Consider the following 20,864-nt stretch of genomic DNA (forward strand, 5'->3'; position numbering starts at 1 on the left):
AACCTCGACCTCCCAGGCTCAGGCAAGCCTTCCGCCTCAGCCTCCCAAGCAGCTGGAACCACAGGCGTGGGCCACTATGTCCAGTTAATTTTTGTATTTTTGGTAGAGACAGGGTTTCACTATGTTGCCCATGCTATTCTTGCACTCCTGGGCTCCAGCAATCCACCCTCCTTGGCCTCCCAAAGTGCTGGGATTACAGGTGCAAGCCACTGTGTCCGGCCTATCTCACATTTTTTAGACTACTTTCTAAAAATTCCCTTTTAACACTAAATCAGTGAAACTTCCACATGAAGACAAACTGCTAGAGAAATTTAAGACCTTTAGGTTGTAAAATTAAAATGTCATATTATAAAACACTGTTGAGCAAAAGATTCTTGTGTTATTTGGTTATTGGTCATTACAAATTTGAGGCAGGACACAAAGCTTTTTGTGCTGTGATATTCAGAACAGAACACAAATGCTTGAAAGGATTAACATAGCACAAAACAATGTCTATTACTACCCACTGAAAAATAAGCCATGATCTTTACTACAAACAAGTGACTTTTTGAAAGTTAAAAACTTAATGCCTACTGAGAATTAAATTTACTAATTGAGAATGATTAGATTCAATGGCTGAAAACTTTAGTATGTGTTATATTTATAATAAATCCTTCAGCCATCTGACTCCAGTAATTTTCCACTCTTACTCTTCTCCCCCCTCAATTCCCGCACACACTCAGATTAAATATTTCTTAGAACCTTGCTACTTACAGAGTGGGACCAGCAGCAGCAGCAGCAGCAGCAGCAGTAGCAGCAGCAGCAGCACCTTCTTGCTAGAAATGCAAAACCTCAGGTCCTACTGAATCAGGCTGCTTCAATAAAAACTCTGGTGACTCATGTGCACATTAATGTTTGAGATCCCCAGATCTCCCTTTTGAAACTATTTCTCCCTCTGCAGGGGTCCCCAAACCCCGGGCTCCAGACTGGTACAGGTCTGTGGCCTGTTAAGAACCAAGCCGCACTGCAGGAGGTGAGCATTGAGCAAGAGAGCAGCGGTTCCATTCGATTCTCATAGGGGCAGAAGCCCTACTGTGAACTGCGCATGCGATGGATCTAAGTTGCAGGTTGTGTGCTCCTTATAAGACTCTAATGCCTACTGATCTGAGGTGCAACAGTTTCATCCCGAAAACATCCTCCCCTCATCCCCCCACCTGTCCGTGGAAAATATCATCTTCCATGGAACCAGTCCCTGGTGCCAAAAGTTGGGGTCTTACTATGTTGCCCAGGCTGGAGTGCAGTTGCTATGCACAAAGCTGGATGATTGCGCACCTCCGATGAAAGGGGCTCAAAACCAAGGAATTTTTGTCTAATAACCCCTTGGAAGTGCCTTAAAAGAGGGTCAATTATGTGTGCTTTATATACATCGTCTGTCCAACTGCTTCTGCCTGTACACGCATATTAAAATAATTACCTGGCAGAATATTCTTTGCCTGAGCTAAACCTGGAGATCTTTTAAACGCTTGCAGACTCACAGAGCCTGGCACTGTGGACTTTGCTGCTGCTACCTCGTGAAAAGGAGGGGTACGAGCTCTAGGAGGCTGTCGGCCACGTCCAAACTACCAAGCCAACATCACTAGGAGCCGAACACGGCTTTTGGTCATGTACTGACGACTCTCATCTCTATGACTCACAAATGGCGACCGACTGTCCGGTTTCCCACAGGCGTCTTCCTTTCGTGCACCAAGAGGAAAGAGCAGCGGCGGCTGCAGCAGGGCCCTGGGTTGCGAGTCCAGCCCTGGGGCCGTGCACCCTCCCTCCGCGCCCGCCGGGCCACGCTGACGCTCCCTCCCGGCTCCCTCCCTTTCATCCCGACGCGGGCGCAGGGCGACTCGCTTTTCCTATTCCTTGCGCGCCGGTCGCACTTTCTAACATCTCAGAAATATGGCCCTTGTCACAGACTTTCATGATCGTGCACTTTAAAGAAAAGCCAGAATGAATGCACTTGTCCGAATGAACTTGTCAGTTTAATGTGACGTCCTCGAGGGAAAGGACCATGTCTTTGTCATCCCAGAGACCACAGTACCCAACGGTCGGCTTGGCTCTCAGTGAGTGTTTCCCTAAGCATCAAAACAGGAATGACCAAAGCAACGGACAAATGAATGCATGTGGAAACAAGAAATGAATGCATGAAAGAGTGAAGAAAAGAAGGGGCCAGGCGCAGCGGCTTACACCTGTAATCCTAGCACTTTGGGAGGCGGAGGCAGGAGGATCGCTCTGGTCCAGGAGTTCAAGATTGCAGTCAGCAGTGATCGCAGCTCAGGCGACAGAGTGAGACCCGGTCTCACCCCCCGCCACCCCTCCCCCAAAAAGGCAGAAACCCCAGAGGGCCGGGAGTGCCAGGTGTGGCCGCCCGGGGGCGGTGTGGAGGGTGCGTGGGCCACTTTGCCGCAGGGCCCACCGCCCGGGTCCCTCTGTAAGGCGCTTCTCCGGCAGACACCCCGAGCCAAAGCGGGCCGCACCGCAGCGCTGGGCACTTGGGTGGAGAGCGCAAGGGCCGCGGGCCTGCGCCCAGACAGGTGTAGCCGTCCCACGCTAGGTGTCCTCCTGCCGCTCCCGGGCCGCGCCATGCCTCGAGGCATGGAGGTGCTGGACCTGCCGGTATGGAACCGCGCCTCGGGTCTGTTCTGGGGGCCGCACCACAGGTCAGTGCCCCAGGGCGCCCTTGGCGCGCCCCACGCCTCCCTGGGGGCCCCACCGCCGCCCCCTTTTGGGACTGCTTACTTCCTCGGCTCTTCTCGCGCGCGCGCGCCTCGGTTCCATCCCCTACGGCCCCCACCCCGCCTCCCCGTCGCCGACCCCCTTCTCCGGGAGCGCTGGGAGGCTGGTCCGCTGAAGCGTGGAATAAGTCCCCTAGGACTCCAAGTGGGGAAGCTCCGGTCCCGGGTGGGAGGCGGCGGGGCGGGGCGGGGCAGCCCCTTGGGGGCGGGGCGGGAGCGCCTGGCCACGCGCCGCATCCTGCAGGGAGCACACAGAGCCGCCTTTCAGCCGCCCGAGTAGGGCCCGCCGCACTCCGCGACTACCGCGCCTGCCCTCGGGCCGGGGTCTGCGCGCACCACGCGGCCAGCAGGAAGGGTAAGAGAAGGGAACCCCGCTTAGCAGGGCTCCAACTTCGGCAGACGCGTTCCGGCGAGGCGAAATGAGTCGGCCGTGAACGGTGTTTCCTGTTCCGAATCCCGAGAGCCCTGGAAAGTTTTGAAGGAGGAGGCATGGCCCAGCAGCCTTATCGTTTTCCCCAGGCAAGGATTCCGGAGAGAGGATCAGGTGTTTTCAGGTTAACCGTCAGGTGAGGAGTCTGGGCTTCATCTTTCAGGATGCTGGACTGGAGAAATCTTCCTAAAGTCGATGGCTTTACTTTCGTAGACTAGAGCTTGCTTGCTGCCTTGGGAATGCTTATATTAACTGCTTGCGTTAGTTAAATAAGGCTAGGCTGTGCCTTCCAGAACAAACAGGCCTTTCCCTCAGGTGGGAGGGTTGTAGTGTGGCTAACCCCAGTTCCTCGGCCTTTATGAAAAGGCGCACAGTTCAGCCGGTTGGCGCTGCCAGCGGGCCCCTCCTCCGTGGTCAAAGCTCCAGCCACCCCAGCACAGTTGAGCCAAAGTTGTGAGTACAAACAGACCTTGGCTCCCCCGTTTCCTGCTCTCCAAACATATATATATATGAAATATATACGTATGTGTGAGTGTGTGTGTCTCTGGTTGTACGGTACTTGTGGGAAACAAAATTGTATGTCATTGTAAACTGAGAATGGAAGAAAAGTTTAGTAAGAGAGAGGTGGGAAAGGTTTCTTATGGGTGTCAGGATGTAGACTCTGATATTTTATGTAGAAGGAACCAACTACGTAGTTCTCCCCCAGAAATGGGATGTGGGTTTCACTCTCAGGAGCTGCTCATCACCTTTGTGATGTGCTAACCAAAATCGCACAAGTTTTGGGAAATTTGATAGCTTTCCCCTATTGAGTCAGAAGTTTCTTGAGACTTTAGCCTGTCTTCCTCTTCATACCTTAAGAGGAGTCAAACTCCCTTTGCCGTGAACTTTCCACAGGCACACCCTTCTCCTTTAGAAAGTCCTTCATAGGTCAGTTTCTGTGGCCAGAACTCTAAAAACGACACATTTTCCATACAGAGGCCATCATAATACCAATTTTATTTAACCTCCTGTAATAAAAAATGAGTGAATCCTAATAAAGTGTTTGAGGTAGCCACATTCTTTTCTGTGAAGAAGAACATATCAAAAGTGTTTTTTTTTTAATAGAGTAATAGATATAAAATATTTTAATGAAGCAAATGAGAAGAACTGAGAGACATAGTTTGAGCAGAGGGGCATGAAATACAGAACTGAAAGTCAAGAATGATCCTATTCACAAGCTGATCTCTTTGGCTAGATCTCTGTCAGCAAAGTGAAACCTAGAACAAGACAATTTTAAAACCGGCGGAAAAAGAGATGGCTTCTTGTGACTATAGCTTTCAAAGTAAAAATAGTGGCCAAAGAAAACTCTTCTGGCCGTAAAAGTAAAAGTGGACTTTCCTGAAGCTGGGCTGTTTTCTTTAAGGCCTAGGGTCTAAGTTCCATGTGTCAGTCCTGAAGAATTAAATCACTCTTTAGTGAGCTCTTGTGTCACATGTTAAGGGGTTCATAGAAAAAAGTGCAGGCATACCTTGTTTTATTGTTCTTTGCTTTATTGCACTTTGTAGATACTGCATTTGATTTTTTTTTTACAAATTGAAGGTTTGTGGCAACCCTGTGTCCAGCAAGTCTATTGGTGCCATTTTTCCAACAGCATGTGCTCACTTTGTGTCTCTGTGTCACATTTTGGCAATTCTCTCAATATTTCAAACTTTTTCATCATTAATATTGTATCTGTTATGGTGATCTGTGACCACTGATCTTTGATGTGACTACTGTAATTGTTTTGGGGTGCCATGAACTGTGCCCATATAAGACAGGGAACTCAATTAATAAATGTTGTATGTGTTCTGACTACTCCACCGACCAGCCATACTTCTATCTCTTTTCCTCTCCCCAACCCTCTCTATTCCCTGAGACACCACAATATTGAAATTAGCCCAATTAATAACCCTACAGTGGTCTCTAAGTGTTTGAGTGCAAGGGACAATCACAGGTCTCTTACTTTAAAGGTAGGAATGATTAAGCTTAGTGAGGAAGGTATGTTGAAAGCTGAGACAGACCAAAAGCTAGGCATTTTGTGCCATTTAGCCAAGTTTTGAATGCGTATGAGATGTTCTTGAAGGAAATTATAAGTGCTATTCCAGTGAAAATACAAATGATAAGGAAGCAAAACAGCCTTATTGCTGTTATGGAGAAAGTTTTTGTGGTCTGGATAGATCAAACCAGCGCCAACATTCGCTAAAGCTAAAGCATAATCTAGAGCAAGGCCCAAACTCTCTTCAATTCTGTGAAGGCTGAGAGAGGTGACGAAGCTGCAGAAGAAAAGTTTCAAGCTAGCAGAGGTTGGTTCATGAGCTTTAAGAAAGGAAGCCATCTCTATAACGTGTAAGTGCACGGTGAAGCAGAAAGTGCTGATATAGAAGCTGCAGCAAGTTAGTTAGAAGATCTAGCTAAGATCATTGATGAAGGAGGCTACTCTAAACAACAGATCTTCAATGTAGACAAAACAGCCTTCTACTGGCAGGGGATGCCATCTAGGACTTTCCTAGGTAGAGAGAACAAGCCAGCATCTGATTTCAAAGGTGCAAAGGACAGGATGACTCTCTAGTTAGGAACTAGTACAGCTGATGACTTTTAAGTTGAAGCCAGTGCTCATTTACCATTCCAAAAATCCCAGGGCACTTAAGAATTATGTTAATCTACTCTGCCTCTGCTTTGTAAATGGAACAACAAAGCCTAGATGACAGTACATTTGTTTACAGCATGATTTACTGAATATTTTAAGCTCATGGTTGAGACCTACTGCTCAGAAAAAAAGATTTCTTTCAAAATATTACTGCTCATTGATAATACCTCCGGTCATCGAAAAGTTCTGATGGAGATGTACAAGGAGATGAATGTTGTTTTCATATATGTTAACACAACATCCATTCTGCAGCCCGTGGATCAAGGAGTAATTTCAACTTTCAAGACTTATTATTTAAGAACTACATTTTGTAAGGTTATAGGTTGCCATAGAAAATTATTCCTCTGATGAATCTGGACAAAGTAAACCCTTCTGGAAAGGATTCATCATTATGGATGCCATTAAGAACATTCATGATTCATGGGAAGAGGTCAAAATATTAACGTTAACAGGAGTTTGGCAGAAGTTGATTTTATCCCTCATGGATGACTTTGAAGGGGTCTAGATTTCAGTAGAGGAAGTATTAGGTCAGTGAAAACGTAATTGTGGGTTTTGCCCTTACTTTTAATGGCAAAAAAACACAATTACTTTTGCAGCGATCTGCTAACCACAGATGTGGTGGAAATACCCAGAGAACTAGAAGAGAAGCCTGAAGATGTGACTGAATTGCTGCAATCTCATGATCAAACTAGAATGGATGAGGAGTTGTTTGTTATGGATGAGCAAAGAAAGTGGTTTCTTGAGATGGAATCTACTCTTGGTGAAGATGCTATGAACATTGTTGAAATGACAACACATAATTTAGCATATTCCATAAACATAGTTGATAAAACAGCAGCAAAGTTTGAGAGGACTGACTCCAATTTTGAAAGAAGTTCTACTGTGGGTAAAATGCAATCAAACAGCGTTGCATGCAACAGAGAAATATTTTGTGACAGGAAGAGTTAATTGATATATCAGACTTCATTGTTGTCTTCTTTTAAGAAATTGCCCTAACCACCCCAGCCTTCAGCAACCACCACCCTGATCAGTCAGCAGCCATCAACAAGGAGGCAAGACCCTCCACCAGCAAAAAGATTACAGCTTGCTGAAGGTTCAGATGATTGTTAGCATTTTTTAGTATGAAGTACTTTTAAATTAAGGTGGGTTTTTTAAAGACATAATGCTATTGCAGACTTAATAGACTATGGTATAGTGTAAACATAACTTTTATATGCACTGGAAAACCAAAAAATTTATGTGACTTGCTTTACTGCAGTATTTGCTTTATTGTGGTGATCTGGAACCAAACTTGCAATATCTCTGAGGTATGCCTGTAATTTTATTTCCAGACTTCATTTTATCAAACTGCAATGTTCTGTTCAGTATTAAATGTTTACAGCCGTGTTTTTGGTTTGTTTATTTGTTTGCTTTGGCAATCATCTGAATTTTTTTTTCTTCCGACTCTTCTCAGCCTGCCTATAGCTGAGCTTTCTACTCTGTTTTGAGCTTGGGCCTCAGCCCCATTTTTCCTGGTATGAGAGACTGTGTCCAGCGAATGTTGTCCATATTCCTTTTCCCTCAGCTGGGTGGGCTGTTTCCTTTCTTCTCTTTTGAAGGTTGTGTTTTGTTTTCTCCCCTTGAATACATCTCTTTAATTTCAGCCTAAAACATCTGCCAGGCAATAATTGATAACCCATGAGGCAGAAGATTCTTGAAAATAGTCTTTGGTGTAATTCTAGAAGACCCACAATTTAAATGGTGGCCTTAAAAAAATCATACTACTTATGCCAACTACAGGGATTTGCTAGAGATAGATAGAATGTAGGGATTCACCAACATGACACTGAGTTGGGCTTGTCCAAAATTAAGGTAACCTCAACGCTTTGAGGAAAAAATGATTATTTCTTTATAACTTCTTTTCCTTAGGGAGAGTCATCAGCATGACTCTATTAAGTTGGGCTCTTACTGAAAATATTGGAGAAAGAAAAATGTTAGGAAATGTCATAATTCCAGTCATCTTCCTCAGTTTTAACTGCATGTGGAATCCTTTATTTCTGAGAAATGGAGTTTCCCTTTCTTTATCTCTTCCTCAGAGAACTATTTCTTCTAGTTTCCAAAGGAGTGTAGCTTGTTTAGAAGAAGCACTTTAAAAGTATGCAGCCCTAGTTCTGTTTTCCTGGTGTTCAGAGGGCAGCAAAGTGGTGATCAGAGGTGATTTTTAGGAACTTGGTGGCACGATTGTCTGTAGGGAAACTCCTGAAAGGTTAGCATGTTCATCTTTCACGAGTGGCTCTAATGGAAAATGAAAAGCCCCTATGGCCTTTCTTCAGGGGGTTTCTTAGGGTTAGAATGACCATGTCATTTATGTTCTGAGAGCTGTGCTGAGAAGGGAACCAAAGTTTTCTTCTTTGCCTTTTTCCCCTTCAACTTCACTTAATTGACATCTGCCTGCCCTACTCAGCTACCTCAAAACCTCAGTTGGCTAGATATTTTTCTTTCTTCCTCTCTTGTGAGACTAGCAGATCACGAGAAAATTTGTTCATTGTAGGAATTGGAGTGAAAAAATGACATGCGAGTTGTTAGGAATGGTCTAAAGTATTTCATCTGTTGGACTGCCCCTGGTATTATCCTGGGGCCAACACAGTCATTACTGTAGAAACATTGAATTTTAGTCTCCGTATCTATCACTCCTTCCACCCTCTACCCCAAACCAATCATGCACAAACTAAGGCAGGGAAATACCTGACTACCTGATACATATCAGACTCTTTCTTTTTGAAATAGCCCATTTTAATTCATAATAATAACTCAAGAATTCAGACGTTAACCACCAAAAATGAAAAAAATATGGAAAACTTAATGAAGAAAATTAAGATTACCTATAATACTACTTCACAGAGATTATAAAAATATGGAGGCTTTTTTGGCTGGTTCACATGCTTCTAGACTTTAAAATGTCTATATACACGTATAAATGCTAGCTTTTTTTTTTCCAGCTTGGGTCGTGTTCTGTCACCCAGGCTGGAGTGCAGTGGCACAATGACAGCTTACTGCAGCCTCAAACTTCAAGGCTCAAGCGATCCTCCTGCCTCAGCCCCCCAAGTAGCTGGGACTACAGGTGCCTGCCACCACTCCTGGCTAGCTTGTTATTATTAATTATTATTATTATTTCTAGAGATGGGGGTCTCCCTAGGTTGCCCAGACTGGTCTCAAACTCCTGGGCCCAAGGGATCCTCCTGTCTCAGCTTCCCAAAGCCCTGGGATTACAGGCCTAAGCCACCATGCCCAGCTTATGCTGACATTTTTTGAAAAATGAGATCTCACTATATCTATTCTGTAACTTTAAAAAAATTGCAATATGTTATAGACATCTTCAAGTCAGTGCAAAGGTACAAATAGGGCTGCAATTAACATTTCTGTAACTAACTCATTTTAAAACTTGTATTATAAATCCATAGAAGTTTGACTCTTTTTTTTTTTTTTTTTTTTTTTTTTTTGAGATGGAGTCTTGTTCTGTTACCCAGACTGAAGTGCAGTGGCGCGATCTCAGCTCACTGCAACCTCCGCCTCCCAGGTTCATGCGATTCTCCTGCCTCAGCCTCCCAAGTAGCTGGGATTACAGGTGCACACCACCATGCCTGGCTAATTTTTTTTGTATTTTTAGTAGAGATGGGGTTTCACTATGTTGGCCAGATTGGTCTTAAACTCCTGACCTCAAACTCCTGACCTCGTGATCCGCCTGCCTTGGCCTCCCAAAGTGCTGGGATTACAGGTGTGAGCCACTGCACCCGGCCCAGAAGTTTGATTCTTAAGTCACTTTTATAGATACTGCCCAAGTGCCAATCCAAATTTACATTTCTTTTAATAGTTTTAAAATCATTCCTCATAAATAAAAATTAAGATAGGTTTTTACCAACCTGATTGTTAGTAAATTTTTATTGTTCAATGTTCACTGGCTTGTTCAGATTCATTGCCTATTATATTGGATTGTCTTTTTCTTAATAGTCTGGAGCTCTTTAGAGATCATAATAGATAGTTAACTTTTGCCTGTGTAAATATATTGCACATTTTTCTCCAAATCTGTTTGTCTTTTAACTTTTTGAAGTCTTAAATTTTTATGTTAAGATCTGTCAGTCATTTTTACATCTTCTAAATTTTTTTGTACTTAAAAAGGCATGTTAAATTATTTTTAAAATCCTATATGTTATACTACTATCAATTTTGTTTTAAAAATATGTCTAAATTTTATTTTTGCACTCAGTTTGAGAGAATACTCTTTCTCTTTCCCAAATGGATAGCAAATTATTATAATAACAACTCATTGAATAATTTATTCTTTGGAAAGACTAGGAATAATGAGTAAAACAAAGTAGGATTTCTATCATCAGCAAACCAGGCAACTAAATTACCTACAACTTGCTAATGTATCTTGACTAAGTAAGATTTACTTTGAAATATATTTTTAATTCACTTTTTAATACTAATATTGTAGACTTTCTATTATTTTTATGTTATTAATATTGTTGTTATTATTATTTGATCACAAAAGATATTAACCAAGGAAAAGTTCATGTAGTCGAGGTTGATGTCTCATTATTGCTTCATTTCTTTTTCCAACAGATTTTCATTGAACACCTATTATGTGTTAGATACTATGCTGTATGCTGGGCTATATGGTTATAAACAAGACCCACCCTTCATAAAGTCCATTGCAGGGGAGACCGATAAAGATTGTGATTGCAATTATGAAGGAAATAAAGTGATGATAGAGGCAGTGGGGAAGACCACATTAATAGAGTGGCCAGAGAGCCCTCTCTACCGAGGTGTCATTTGTGCTGAGAGATGAAGGGTGACAGGAAGAAACCAGACACACAAAGAGCTGGGGGAACAGCAGTAGGGTGGATGAAATGGTGAGTGAAATGTGCAGAGCGGGGACCGTCCACACCCAGGAAGGAAGCCATTGTGTAGTGAGGAAGGGGAAGAGAGTATGGGAGGAGTGGGCAGGAGTCTTTTAGCAGGGGTAGGAGGTTTGGATTTTACTCTGAGAGAAGGGGAAAGCCCCTAAAGGGTTTTAAACAAAGAAGTGGTGTCTGACTTATGCTTTTAAAATTACCCCTCTGGCTACTACGTGAAGAATTGGGAGGCTATTGCAGTTGGGTAAGAGATGATAGTGCTTGGACCAGGGAGGCTGCAGTGCATAGACAGAGATGGGGACCACTACTTGTGGTTTTGAAGGAAAACTTGATAAATTGAAGGTGAGAATTGAATACAAAGGGAACTCAAAGTATACTTTAGAGCAGTGGTTCCCATACTTTGCGACACATTAGAATCACCTGAGTAGCTTATAAAAATCCTGATGCCCAGTTCACTCATCCTACTAATTAAATCAGAATGTCTTGGGGCTGAGAGGCAAGCGCTGAAATATTTTAAAAATCCTCAGGTGGGCTGGACAGAGTGGCTCACACCTGTAATCCCAGCACTTTGGGAGGCTGAGGTGGGAGGATCGCTTGAGTCCAAGAGTTCAAGACCAGCCTGGGCAACATAGCAAAACCTGTCTCCATTTAAAAAAGCAAAAATTAAAATAAAAAAAATCCTCAGATGATTCTGCTCTGCACCCAAGATGGAGAATGGACTAAGGATTGCAGCTGGGTCACTGAATGCACTAAGGATTCCAACTGAAGCATTTTTTAAAAATACTAATAGCAATGCATTTCTTTTAAAAAAATTATTTCAGTAGTTCTTAGGGAACAGGTGGCATTTGGTTACATGAATAAGTTCTTTAGTGGTGATTTCTGAGATTTTTGTGTACCCATCACCCAAGCAGTGTACACTGTACCCAATCTGTATTCTTTTATCTTTTACCCCATTCCAACCCTTTCCCCTGAGTCGCCAAAGTCCACTGGATCATTCTTATGCCTTTGCATCCTCACAGCTTAGCTCACACCTATAAGTAAAAATATATGATGTTTGGTTTTCCATTCCTGAGTTACTTCACTTAGAATAATGGTCTCCAGATCCATCCAGATTGCTGCGAATGCCATTATTTTGTTCCTTTTTATAGCTGAGTAGCATTCAATGGTATATATATACACATCTATATATATACATATACACATCTATATATATATGGCATATATATACATCTATATATATATGCCATATAGATACATCTATATATATGCCATATAGATACATCTATATATATGGCATATATATAGATAGGTAGATAGATAGATAGATAGATATACCTATATATATCACCTTTTCTTTATCCACTCACTGATTGATGGGCATCTGGGCTGGTTTTATATTTTTGCAGTTACAAATTGTGCTGCTATAAACATACGTGTACAAGTATCTTTTTCATATAACAACTTCTTTTCTTCTGGGTAGATACCCAGTAGTGGGCTTGCTGGATCAAATAGTAGTTCTACTTTTAGTCCTTTAAAGAATCTCCACATTGTTTTCCATAGTGGTTGTATGAGTTTACATTCCCATCAGCAGTTTAAAAGTGTTGCTTTTCACCCCATCCCCGCCAACATCTATTTTTTTGATTTTTTGATTATGGCTATTCTTGCAGGATACCAGGTGGTATCGCATTGTGGTTTTGATTTGCATTTCCCTCATCATTAGTGATGTTGAGCATTTTTTCGTATGTCTGTTGGCCATTTGTATATCTTCTTTTGAGAATTGTCTATTCATGTCTTTAGCCCACATTTTGATGGGGTTATTTTTTTTTTCTTGCTGATTTGAGTTCCTTGTAGATTCTGGACATTAGTCCTTTGTCAGATGTATAGATTGTGAGATTTTCTCTCACTCATTGGTTTGTCTATTTATTCTGCTGATTGTTTATTTTGCTGTGCAGAAGCTTTTTTTTTTTTTTTTCTGAGATGGAGTTTTGATCTTGTTACCCAGGCTGGAGTGCAATGGCGCTATCTGGGCTCTCTGCAACCTCCGTCTCCTGGATTCAAGTGATTCTCCTGCCTCAGCCTCCCTAGTAGCTGGGATTATAGGCATGTGCCACCACCATGCCTGGCTAATTTTGTATTTTTAGTAGAGACAGGGTTTCTCCATGTTGGTCAGGCTGGTCTCAAACTCCCAACCTCAGGTGATCTGCCCACCTCGGTCTCCCAAAGTGATGAGATTATAGGCATGAACTACCACACCCGGCCCAATTTTATTCTTCTACATGTGGCCTGCCAACTATTCCAGCACCATTTGTTGAATAGGGTATCCTTTCCCCACTTTATGGTTTTGTTTGCTTTGTCGAAGATTAGTTGGCTATAAGTACTTGGCTTTATTTCTGGGTTCTCTATTCTGTTTCATTGGTTTATATGCCTATTTTTATATCAGTACCATGCTGTTTTGGTGACTGTGGCCTTAGAGTATAGTTTGAAGTCAGGTAATGTGATGCCTCCAGATTTGTTCTTTTTGCTTAGTCTTGCTTTGGCTATGCAGGCTCTTTTTTGGTTCCATATGAATTTTAGGATTTTTTTTCCTAGTTCTGTGAAGAATGATGGTGGTATTTTGATGGGAATTGCATTGGACTTGTAGATTGCTTTTGGCAGTATGGTCATTTTCACAATATTGTTTCTACCCATCCATGAGCATGGGATGTGTTTCCATTTGTTTGTGTCATCTATGATTTCTTTTAGCAGTGTTTTGTAGTTTTCCTTGTAGAGGTCTTTCACCTCCTTGGTTAAGCATATTCCTAATTTTAAATTTTGGGTTTTTTTGCAGCTATTGTGAAAGGGGTTGAGTTCTTTATTTGATTCTCAGCTTGGTCAGCAGCTGAAGCATTTGAATGAGTGTGTACAGATCGCTGCTTTGAGCAGATGAGTGGAGGAGCAGGTGGAGGGCAGATTTGAGAGACCAATTAGACCTGTGGGTGGAGTTTCATAAAAAGGGTTGGATAAGGAAGTCTGCTCAAGAGAGAGATTTGCTGGAGATGCAAATATGGAAACCAACATCATGTAGAGAGTATTTAAAGTCATAGGATTGGACAAGCTGTTTTAGAACAGAGGATAGAGACTAGAAGAACCCATACTGTGCCCCAAGGCACTCTGACATCAAGAGGAGGGGAGTGTCCTGGAAACTGACAGAAGAGGTTGTCCCAAGGAGGTAGTGGTCAGCTGTATCAAATGCTGCTGAGCCAATAAGCCTGAAAAGTGTTTGTTAGAATCTATAGCAAGAGATGGTTTACCCTGAGCATTTTAATGGAGTAATAGAAATGGGAACCCAGTGTTTGTTCTAGAGAATCTGTGCCACAAAGTCAGCTTGAGGAGGTAAATGCTGGGTTCATTCCATCAGATGGCTTTAGTTTTTTTTTTTTCTTCCTCATTTTGATAATATGACCATATAGAAGCTTCTTGAATGTATGGACTAGGATGGCTGTTTGCCAAAATGTCACACATTTTTAATTTTATTTCAATTTTTCTTTTTGAGACAGGGTCTTGCTCTGTTGCAGACTGGAGTACACTGGTGTGATCACGGCTCACTGCAGCCTCGACCTCCCTGGGCTCGAGCAATCCTCCCACCTCAGCCTCCCAAGTAGCTGGAACTACAGGCACAAGCCAGCATGCCCAGCGAACTTTTTGTATTTTTAGTACAGACGGGTTTTGCCATGTTGCCCAGGCTGTTCTCAAACACCTGAGCTCAAGTGATCCACCGCCTTGGCCTCCCAAAGTGCTGGGATTACAGGCATGAACCACCACACTTGGCCATATTGGGTTATTTTATCCTTTGGTATTAATATATTGCTTTCAACATAACAGGAAAAAGAGAGGAATGGATACTGGGCAGGCAACTAGTAGTGTCTGTCACAGGAAGTCTAACAATTTACTTTTCAGGCTTCCTTTCCCAGGAAGGGATTGAAGGATATTCTCCACAAAATGAGAGAGTAAAGAAAGAAGCAGACATGGGATCCAAGAGATGGGGATTCCAATTTAGGAAGGCGGTGAATGAGTTCCCAAAGTCATGGCCTTGAAAAGTGATTAGAAAGCAATCAGGTAAATTTGAGCAAAAGGATGAGGGCTATAGGCATTGATGTCTCTCTGTGGAAGAAAGGAATTGACAGGGTACCTGGCTTGTGTGTATTTAAGGGTGCTGTCAGATTCAGCCAGAGTTTGGTGATAAAGTTATAGTTGGTATGCAGAAAACTAAACAAATGGAGAAAAGGGCAGTTAACTCCAGGAAAACAGTTTGAATGAGGAAGAATATAACATTACAGTATGTTGATAGCCCAACTCTGAAGAGTTTTTACATATTCACTTCATAAAATCTAATGTTAATTTATCCAAAATTTGCATTAAAACTTGGTTGGGAAGATGAGTAGGGAGGTGAAATGTATGTTGGGGAGAAGATATAAGAGCTAAATCCATATTTTCCAAGGGAGGATTCAAGTTGATAATATCTAAAATGAAAAAATAGTGGCATAAGTATCATTTAGAAATTTTAAAGTAGGGCTGGGCACAGTGGCTCACGCCTGTAATCCCAACACTTTGGGAGGCCGAGGTGGGTGGACATAAGGTCAGGAGATCGAGACCAGCTTGGCCAACATGGTGAAACCCTGTCTCTACTAAAAATACAAACATTAGCTGAGTGTGGAGGCATGCGCCTGTAATCCCAGCTACTCGGGAGGCTGAGGCAGGATAATTGCTTGAACCCGGGAGGCAGAGGTTGCAGTGAGCCGAGATCGCACCATTGCACTCCAGCCTGGGTGACAGGGCAAGACTCTGTCTCAAAAAAAAAAAAAAAAAAAAAAAAAATTTTAAAGTAAATGACTTTTAAAAAGACAGATAAAAGTAGTTGCACCTACAGAACAGAAATCAGAGGTGGGGTTTATTAATAATTCATTTAAAATTATGTACAGGCCAGGCGCAGTGTCTCACACCTGTAATCCCAGCATTTTGGGAGGCCAGGGGGAAGGATCATCTGCGTCCAGGAGTTTGAGACCAGTCTGGGCAATGTGGCAAGACCCTATCTCTACAAAAAAATAAAAAATAAGCTGAGCATGGCAGCATACACCTATGGTCCCAGCTACTCTGGAAGCTGAGGCAGAAGGATTGCTTGAGCTCAGGATGTTAAGGCTGCAATGAGCCATGATTGCATCACTGCACTTCCACCTGGGTGACAGAGTGAGATCCTATCTCAAAAAAAGAAAAAGAAAATAAAAGAAAAACAAAAATACAGTTATGTACATTATTAAATTTGGGGGAAATAAAGGTGGTGGGGAGTTAGGTGAGACCAGATTGTGCAGAGCCACACAGATTTGGGTTGCTGGTGTGGAGACCTGGGAGGCTGGTTTTGCCACTCACTGTGATGAGGATAAAAATGAAGGATAGATTTGGGAAGTGATTTGCCCTGCCTACCCTGCCCCAACCCCTGAGACTGGTAAGATATACTTGTGAATTAAAAAAAAAAAAAATTATCTCTGGGCTCAGTGGCTCACGCCTGTAATCCCAACACTTTGGGAGGCCAGGGTGGGTGGATCACCTGAAGTCAGGAGTTCGAGACCAGCCTGGCCCACACAGTGAAACCCTGTCACTACTAAAAATAAAAAATAATAATAAAAAAAAATTAGCTGGGCATGGTAGTAGGTGCCTGTAGTCCCAGCTACTCTGGAAGCTGAGGCAGGATAATTGCTTGAACCTGCAAGGTGGAGGTTGCAGTGAGTCAAGATTGCACCACTGCACTCCATTTTCTGTATTTTTTGTTTGTTTGTTGGGGCCGGGGGAACAAACATAAATTTCTTTAAAGCTAACAAGTTTATAATAGCAGCTGGGACAACAAAGAACAACCACAGCTAAGGGGTGGTTGGAGCTCTGAAACAATAAGGAAGTAGTTCCAAATATTTTTTATAACTTGTTCCGAACAGTTGAAAGAACATCTACCCTCTCTAAATATGTATTCATTTACATATCATATGCCGAACCATATGTATATTATGAAACAGATAAAATGAACATTTTAAGGCATGGGATAGATGAGGATATTAAAAATGAATTGCCAGGCTAGACACAGTGGCTCATTGCCTGTAATCCTAGCACTTTGGGAGGCCAAGGCCAGAGGCTTGCTTGAGGCCAGGAGTTCAAGACCAACCTGGCCAAAATAGTGAGAGCTCATCTCTACTTTTTTATTTAAAAAAATTAAAATAGAAAAAAAGAATTGCCAAATGCAGCAACTTTATGTTATAACTTAATAGTGTCATTAGCAAATATCTTATGGTACTATATATTTAGAGCCATGCACCTCATTTAGCAATAGTAGATTTAACCAATATTTTAAATAGTTTTCTTGATAAATCTGCTTACCCCCACCCCAGCTTCTTTTCAAATCAGATATGCTTTTCATCTTTTTTTTTTTTTTTAAACCCATGGCTAACAACATTTAGAGTGTTAGCTCTCCTATTTTTTGATATTAATTTAGGCTTACATTAGTTTTACAATAAATGTAATTTTTTGCAAGAATTTTTTATCTTATTTTTAATTTTGTGGGTACATTGTAGGTGTAATATTTACGGGATACATCAGATGTTTTGATACAGGCATGCAATGCATTATTATCACATCACGGAAAATGGGGTATTCATTCCCTCAAGCATTTATCCTTTGTGTTACAGACAGTCCAATTATACTCTTTAATTATTTTTAAATGTACAATTATTATTGACTGTAGTCACCTTGGGGTGCTATCAAATACTAGGTCTTATTCATTCTTTTTCTTTGTACCCATTAACCCATCCCTACTGCCCCTTTATCCCCCACCTCTCTGCCACACTATTCTTCCCAGCCTCTGGTAACCATCGTTCTACTCTCTCTGTCCATGAATTTAATTGTTTTGATTTTTAAATCACACAAATAAGTGAGAAAATACGGTATTTGCCTTTCTGTGCCTGGCTTATTTTACTTAACATAATGATCGCCTGTTCCATCCATGTTGTTGCAAATGACAGGATCTCATTTTTTATGGCTGAATAGTACTCCATTGTGTGTATGTACCACATTTTCTTTATCCATTCATCTGCTGATGGACATATATAGGTTGCTTCCAAATCTTAGCTATTGTGATCTGGTCTGCAACAAACATGAGAGTGCAGATATCTCTTTGATATTACTGATTTCCTTTATTTTTGGCATATACCCAGCAGTGGGATTGCTAGATCATATGGTAGCTCTATTTTTAATTTTTTGAGAGCCCTCCAAACTGTTCTCCATAGTGGTTGTACTAATTTACAGTCCTACCAACAGTGTATGAGGGTTCCCTTTTCTCAACATCCTCATCAGCATTTATTATTGCCTGTCTTTTGGATAGAAGCCATTTTAACTGGGGTGAGATGATATCTCATTGTAGTTTTGATTTGCGTTTCTCTAATGATCAGTGATGTTGAGCACCTTTTCTTATCCCTGTTTGTGATTTGTATGTCTTCTTTTGAGACATAATGAGTCTATTCAAGTCTTTTGCCCATTTTTTGATCAGATTATTAGGTTATTTTTTATAGAATTGTTTGAACTCCTTATATGTTCTGGCTATTAATCTCCAGAAATATTTTCTCCCTTTCTATGGGTTGTCTTTTCACTTTGTTGATTGTTTCCTTTGCTGTGCAGAAGCTTTTAAACTTGATTTGGTCCCATTTGTTCATGTTTGCTTTGGTTGCTTGTGCTTGTGGGGTATTGCTGAATAAATTTTTGTCCTGGAGATTTTCCCCAGTGTTTTCATGTAGTAGTTTCATAGTTTGAGGTCTTAAAGTCTTTAATCCATTTTGATTTGATTTTTGTATATGGTGATAGATAGGGGTTTAGTTTCATTCTTTTGCATGTGGATATCCAGTTTCCCCAACACCATTTATTTAAGAGACTGTCTTTTCCCCAGTTTATGTTCTTGTCACCTTTGTCAAAAATGAGTTCACTGTATGTGTGTGGATTTGTTTCTGGGTTCTCTATTCCATTCCATTGGTCTGTGTATCTGTTTTTGTGTTTTGTATCTGTGTGATACCATGCTGTTTTGGTTAGTACAGCTATGTGGTATATTTTGAAGTCAGATAATGTGATTCCTCCAGTTGTGTTCTTTTTGCTGAGGATAGCTTTGACTATTCTGGGTTCTTTGTGGTTCCTTATCAATTTTAGGATTTTTTTTCTATTTCTATGAAGAATGTCGTGGATATTTTGATTGGGATTGCATTGAATCTGTAGATTGCTTTGGAGTGTGGATGTTTTAACAATATTGTTTCTTCCAATTTATGAACATTAAATATCTCCATTTTTGGTGTCCTCTTCAATTTCTTTCATCAGTGTTTTATAGTTTTCATTATAGAGATCTTTCACTTCTTTGGATGAGTTAATTTCTAGGTATTTTATTTGTGGCTATTGTAAATGGGATTACTTTTTAATTTTCTTTTTCAGATTGTTTACTCTCGCACATAGAAATGCTACTGATTTTTGTATGTTGATACTGTATCCTGCAACTTTACTAAAATTGTTTATCAGTTCTCAATGTTTTTTAGTGGAGTCTTTAGTTTTTTTCCAAATATAAGATCATCTCATCTACAAACAAGGATAATATGACTTCTTCCTTTCCAATTTGGATACCCTTTATATCTTTCTCTTATCTGATTGCTGTAGCTAGAACTTCCAGTACTATGTTGAGTAACAGTGGTGACAGTAGGCATCTTTGTTGTGTTCCAGATCTGAGAGGAAAGCCTTTCAGTTTTTCCCCATTCAGTATGATACTAGCTGTGGGTATGTTGTATATGTTCTTATTATGTTGAGGTATATTCCTTCTATATCCAGTTTATAAAGGGTTTTTATCATGAAGCAATGTTGAATTTTATCAAATGCTTTTCAGCATCAATTGAAATGATCATATTGTTTTTATTTTTCATTCTGTTAATATGATGCATCACCTTGATTGATTTGCGTACGTTGAACCGTCCTTGCATCCCAGGGATAAATCCCACTTGGTCATGATGAATGATCTTTCTAATGTGTTGTTGAATTTGGTTTGCTAGTATTTTAGTTGAGGAGTTTTGCATTAATATTCATTAGAGATATTGGCCTGTAATATTTTTTATGTGTCTTTGTCTGGTTTTGATATCAGGGTAATACTGGCCTCATAGGATGAGTTTGGAAGTATTGTTTCCTCTTCTGTTTTTCAGAAAAGTTTGAGTAGGATTGGTATTAGTTCTTCTTTAAATGTTTGGTAGAATTCGACAGTGAAGCTGTGATGGTTAATATGAGTGTCAACTTGATTGGATTGAAGGATACAAAGTATTGATCCTGGGTGTGTCTGTGAGGGTGTTAAGGAGATTAACATTTGAGTCAGTGGGCTGGGAAAGGCAGACCCACCCTTATTCTCGGTGGCCACAATCTAATCAGCTGCCAGCTCGGCTAGAATAAGCAGGCAGAAAAATGGGAAAAGAGAGACTGGCCTAGTCTCCCAGCCTATGTCTTTCTCCCGTGCTGGAGGCTTCCAGCCCTCAAACATCAACTCCAAGTTCTTCAGTTTTAGAACTTGGACTGGCTCTCCTTGCTCCTCAACCTGCAGATGGCTTATTATGGGACCTTGTGATCATGTGAGTTAATACTTAATATATGTATATATGTATGTGTGTGTGTGTATATATATATATTTATACACATATACATTCCATTAGTTCTGTCCCTCTAGAGAATCTGACTAATACAGAAACCATCAGGTCCTGGGCTTTTCTTTGCTGGGAGACTTCCTGTTACAGCTTCGATCTCATTACTTGTTATTGGTCTATTCAGGTTTTGGATTTCATCCTGGTTCAATCTTGGTAGGTTGTGTGTGTCCATTTCTTCTATATTTTCCAATTTATTGGTATATAGTTGCTCATAGTATCCAATAATGATGTGAATTTCTGTAGTATCAGTTGTAATGTCTCCTTTTTCATTTCTGATTTTATTTATTGGATCTTCTCTCTGGCTAAAGTTTTGTCAATTTTTTTTTAGCTTTTTGAAAAACCAACTTTTTCATTGATCTTTTGTATTATTTTCTTTATTTCAGTTTC

The 20,864-nt window shown here is 41.1% G+C and overlaps 1 protein-coding gene across 7 annotated transcripts in view; it reads left to right on the forward strand.

Moving 5' to 3' along the window:
• The first annotated feature begins 2,463 nt into the window (after nt 1-2,463).
• MCOLN2 (mucolipin TRP cation channel 2) overlaps nt 2,464-20,864 on the forward strand; it is a 75,670-nt gene continuing 57,269 nt past the window's right edge. For 3 of the 7 annotated variants that reach the window (XM_054494321.2, XM_054494380.2, XM_054494370.2), the window contains exon 1: nt 3,233-3,642. In XM_054494321.2, the coding sequence (XP_054350296.1) occupies nt 3,548-3,642 (95 nt within the window). In that variant the 5' untranslated portion in view covers nt 3,233-3,547. Of the gene's footprint in view, nt 2,685-3,001; nt 3,643-20,864 lie in introns of those variants that run through there. The other 4 variants (XM_054494344.1, XM_054494325.1, XM_054494334.2 and 1 more) reach the window with 3 other exon arrangements.

The sequence above is a fragment of the Pongo pygmaeus genome, chromosome 1, assembly GCF_028885625.2.
Source record: "Pongo pygmaeus isolate AG05252 chromosome 1, NHGRI_mPonPyg2-v2.0_pri, whole genome shotgun sequence".
Taxonomy (NCBI): Eukaryota; Metazoa; Chordata; class Mammalia; order Primates; family Hominidae; genus Pongo; species Pongo pygmaeus.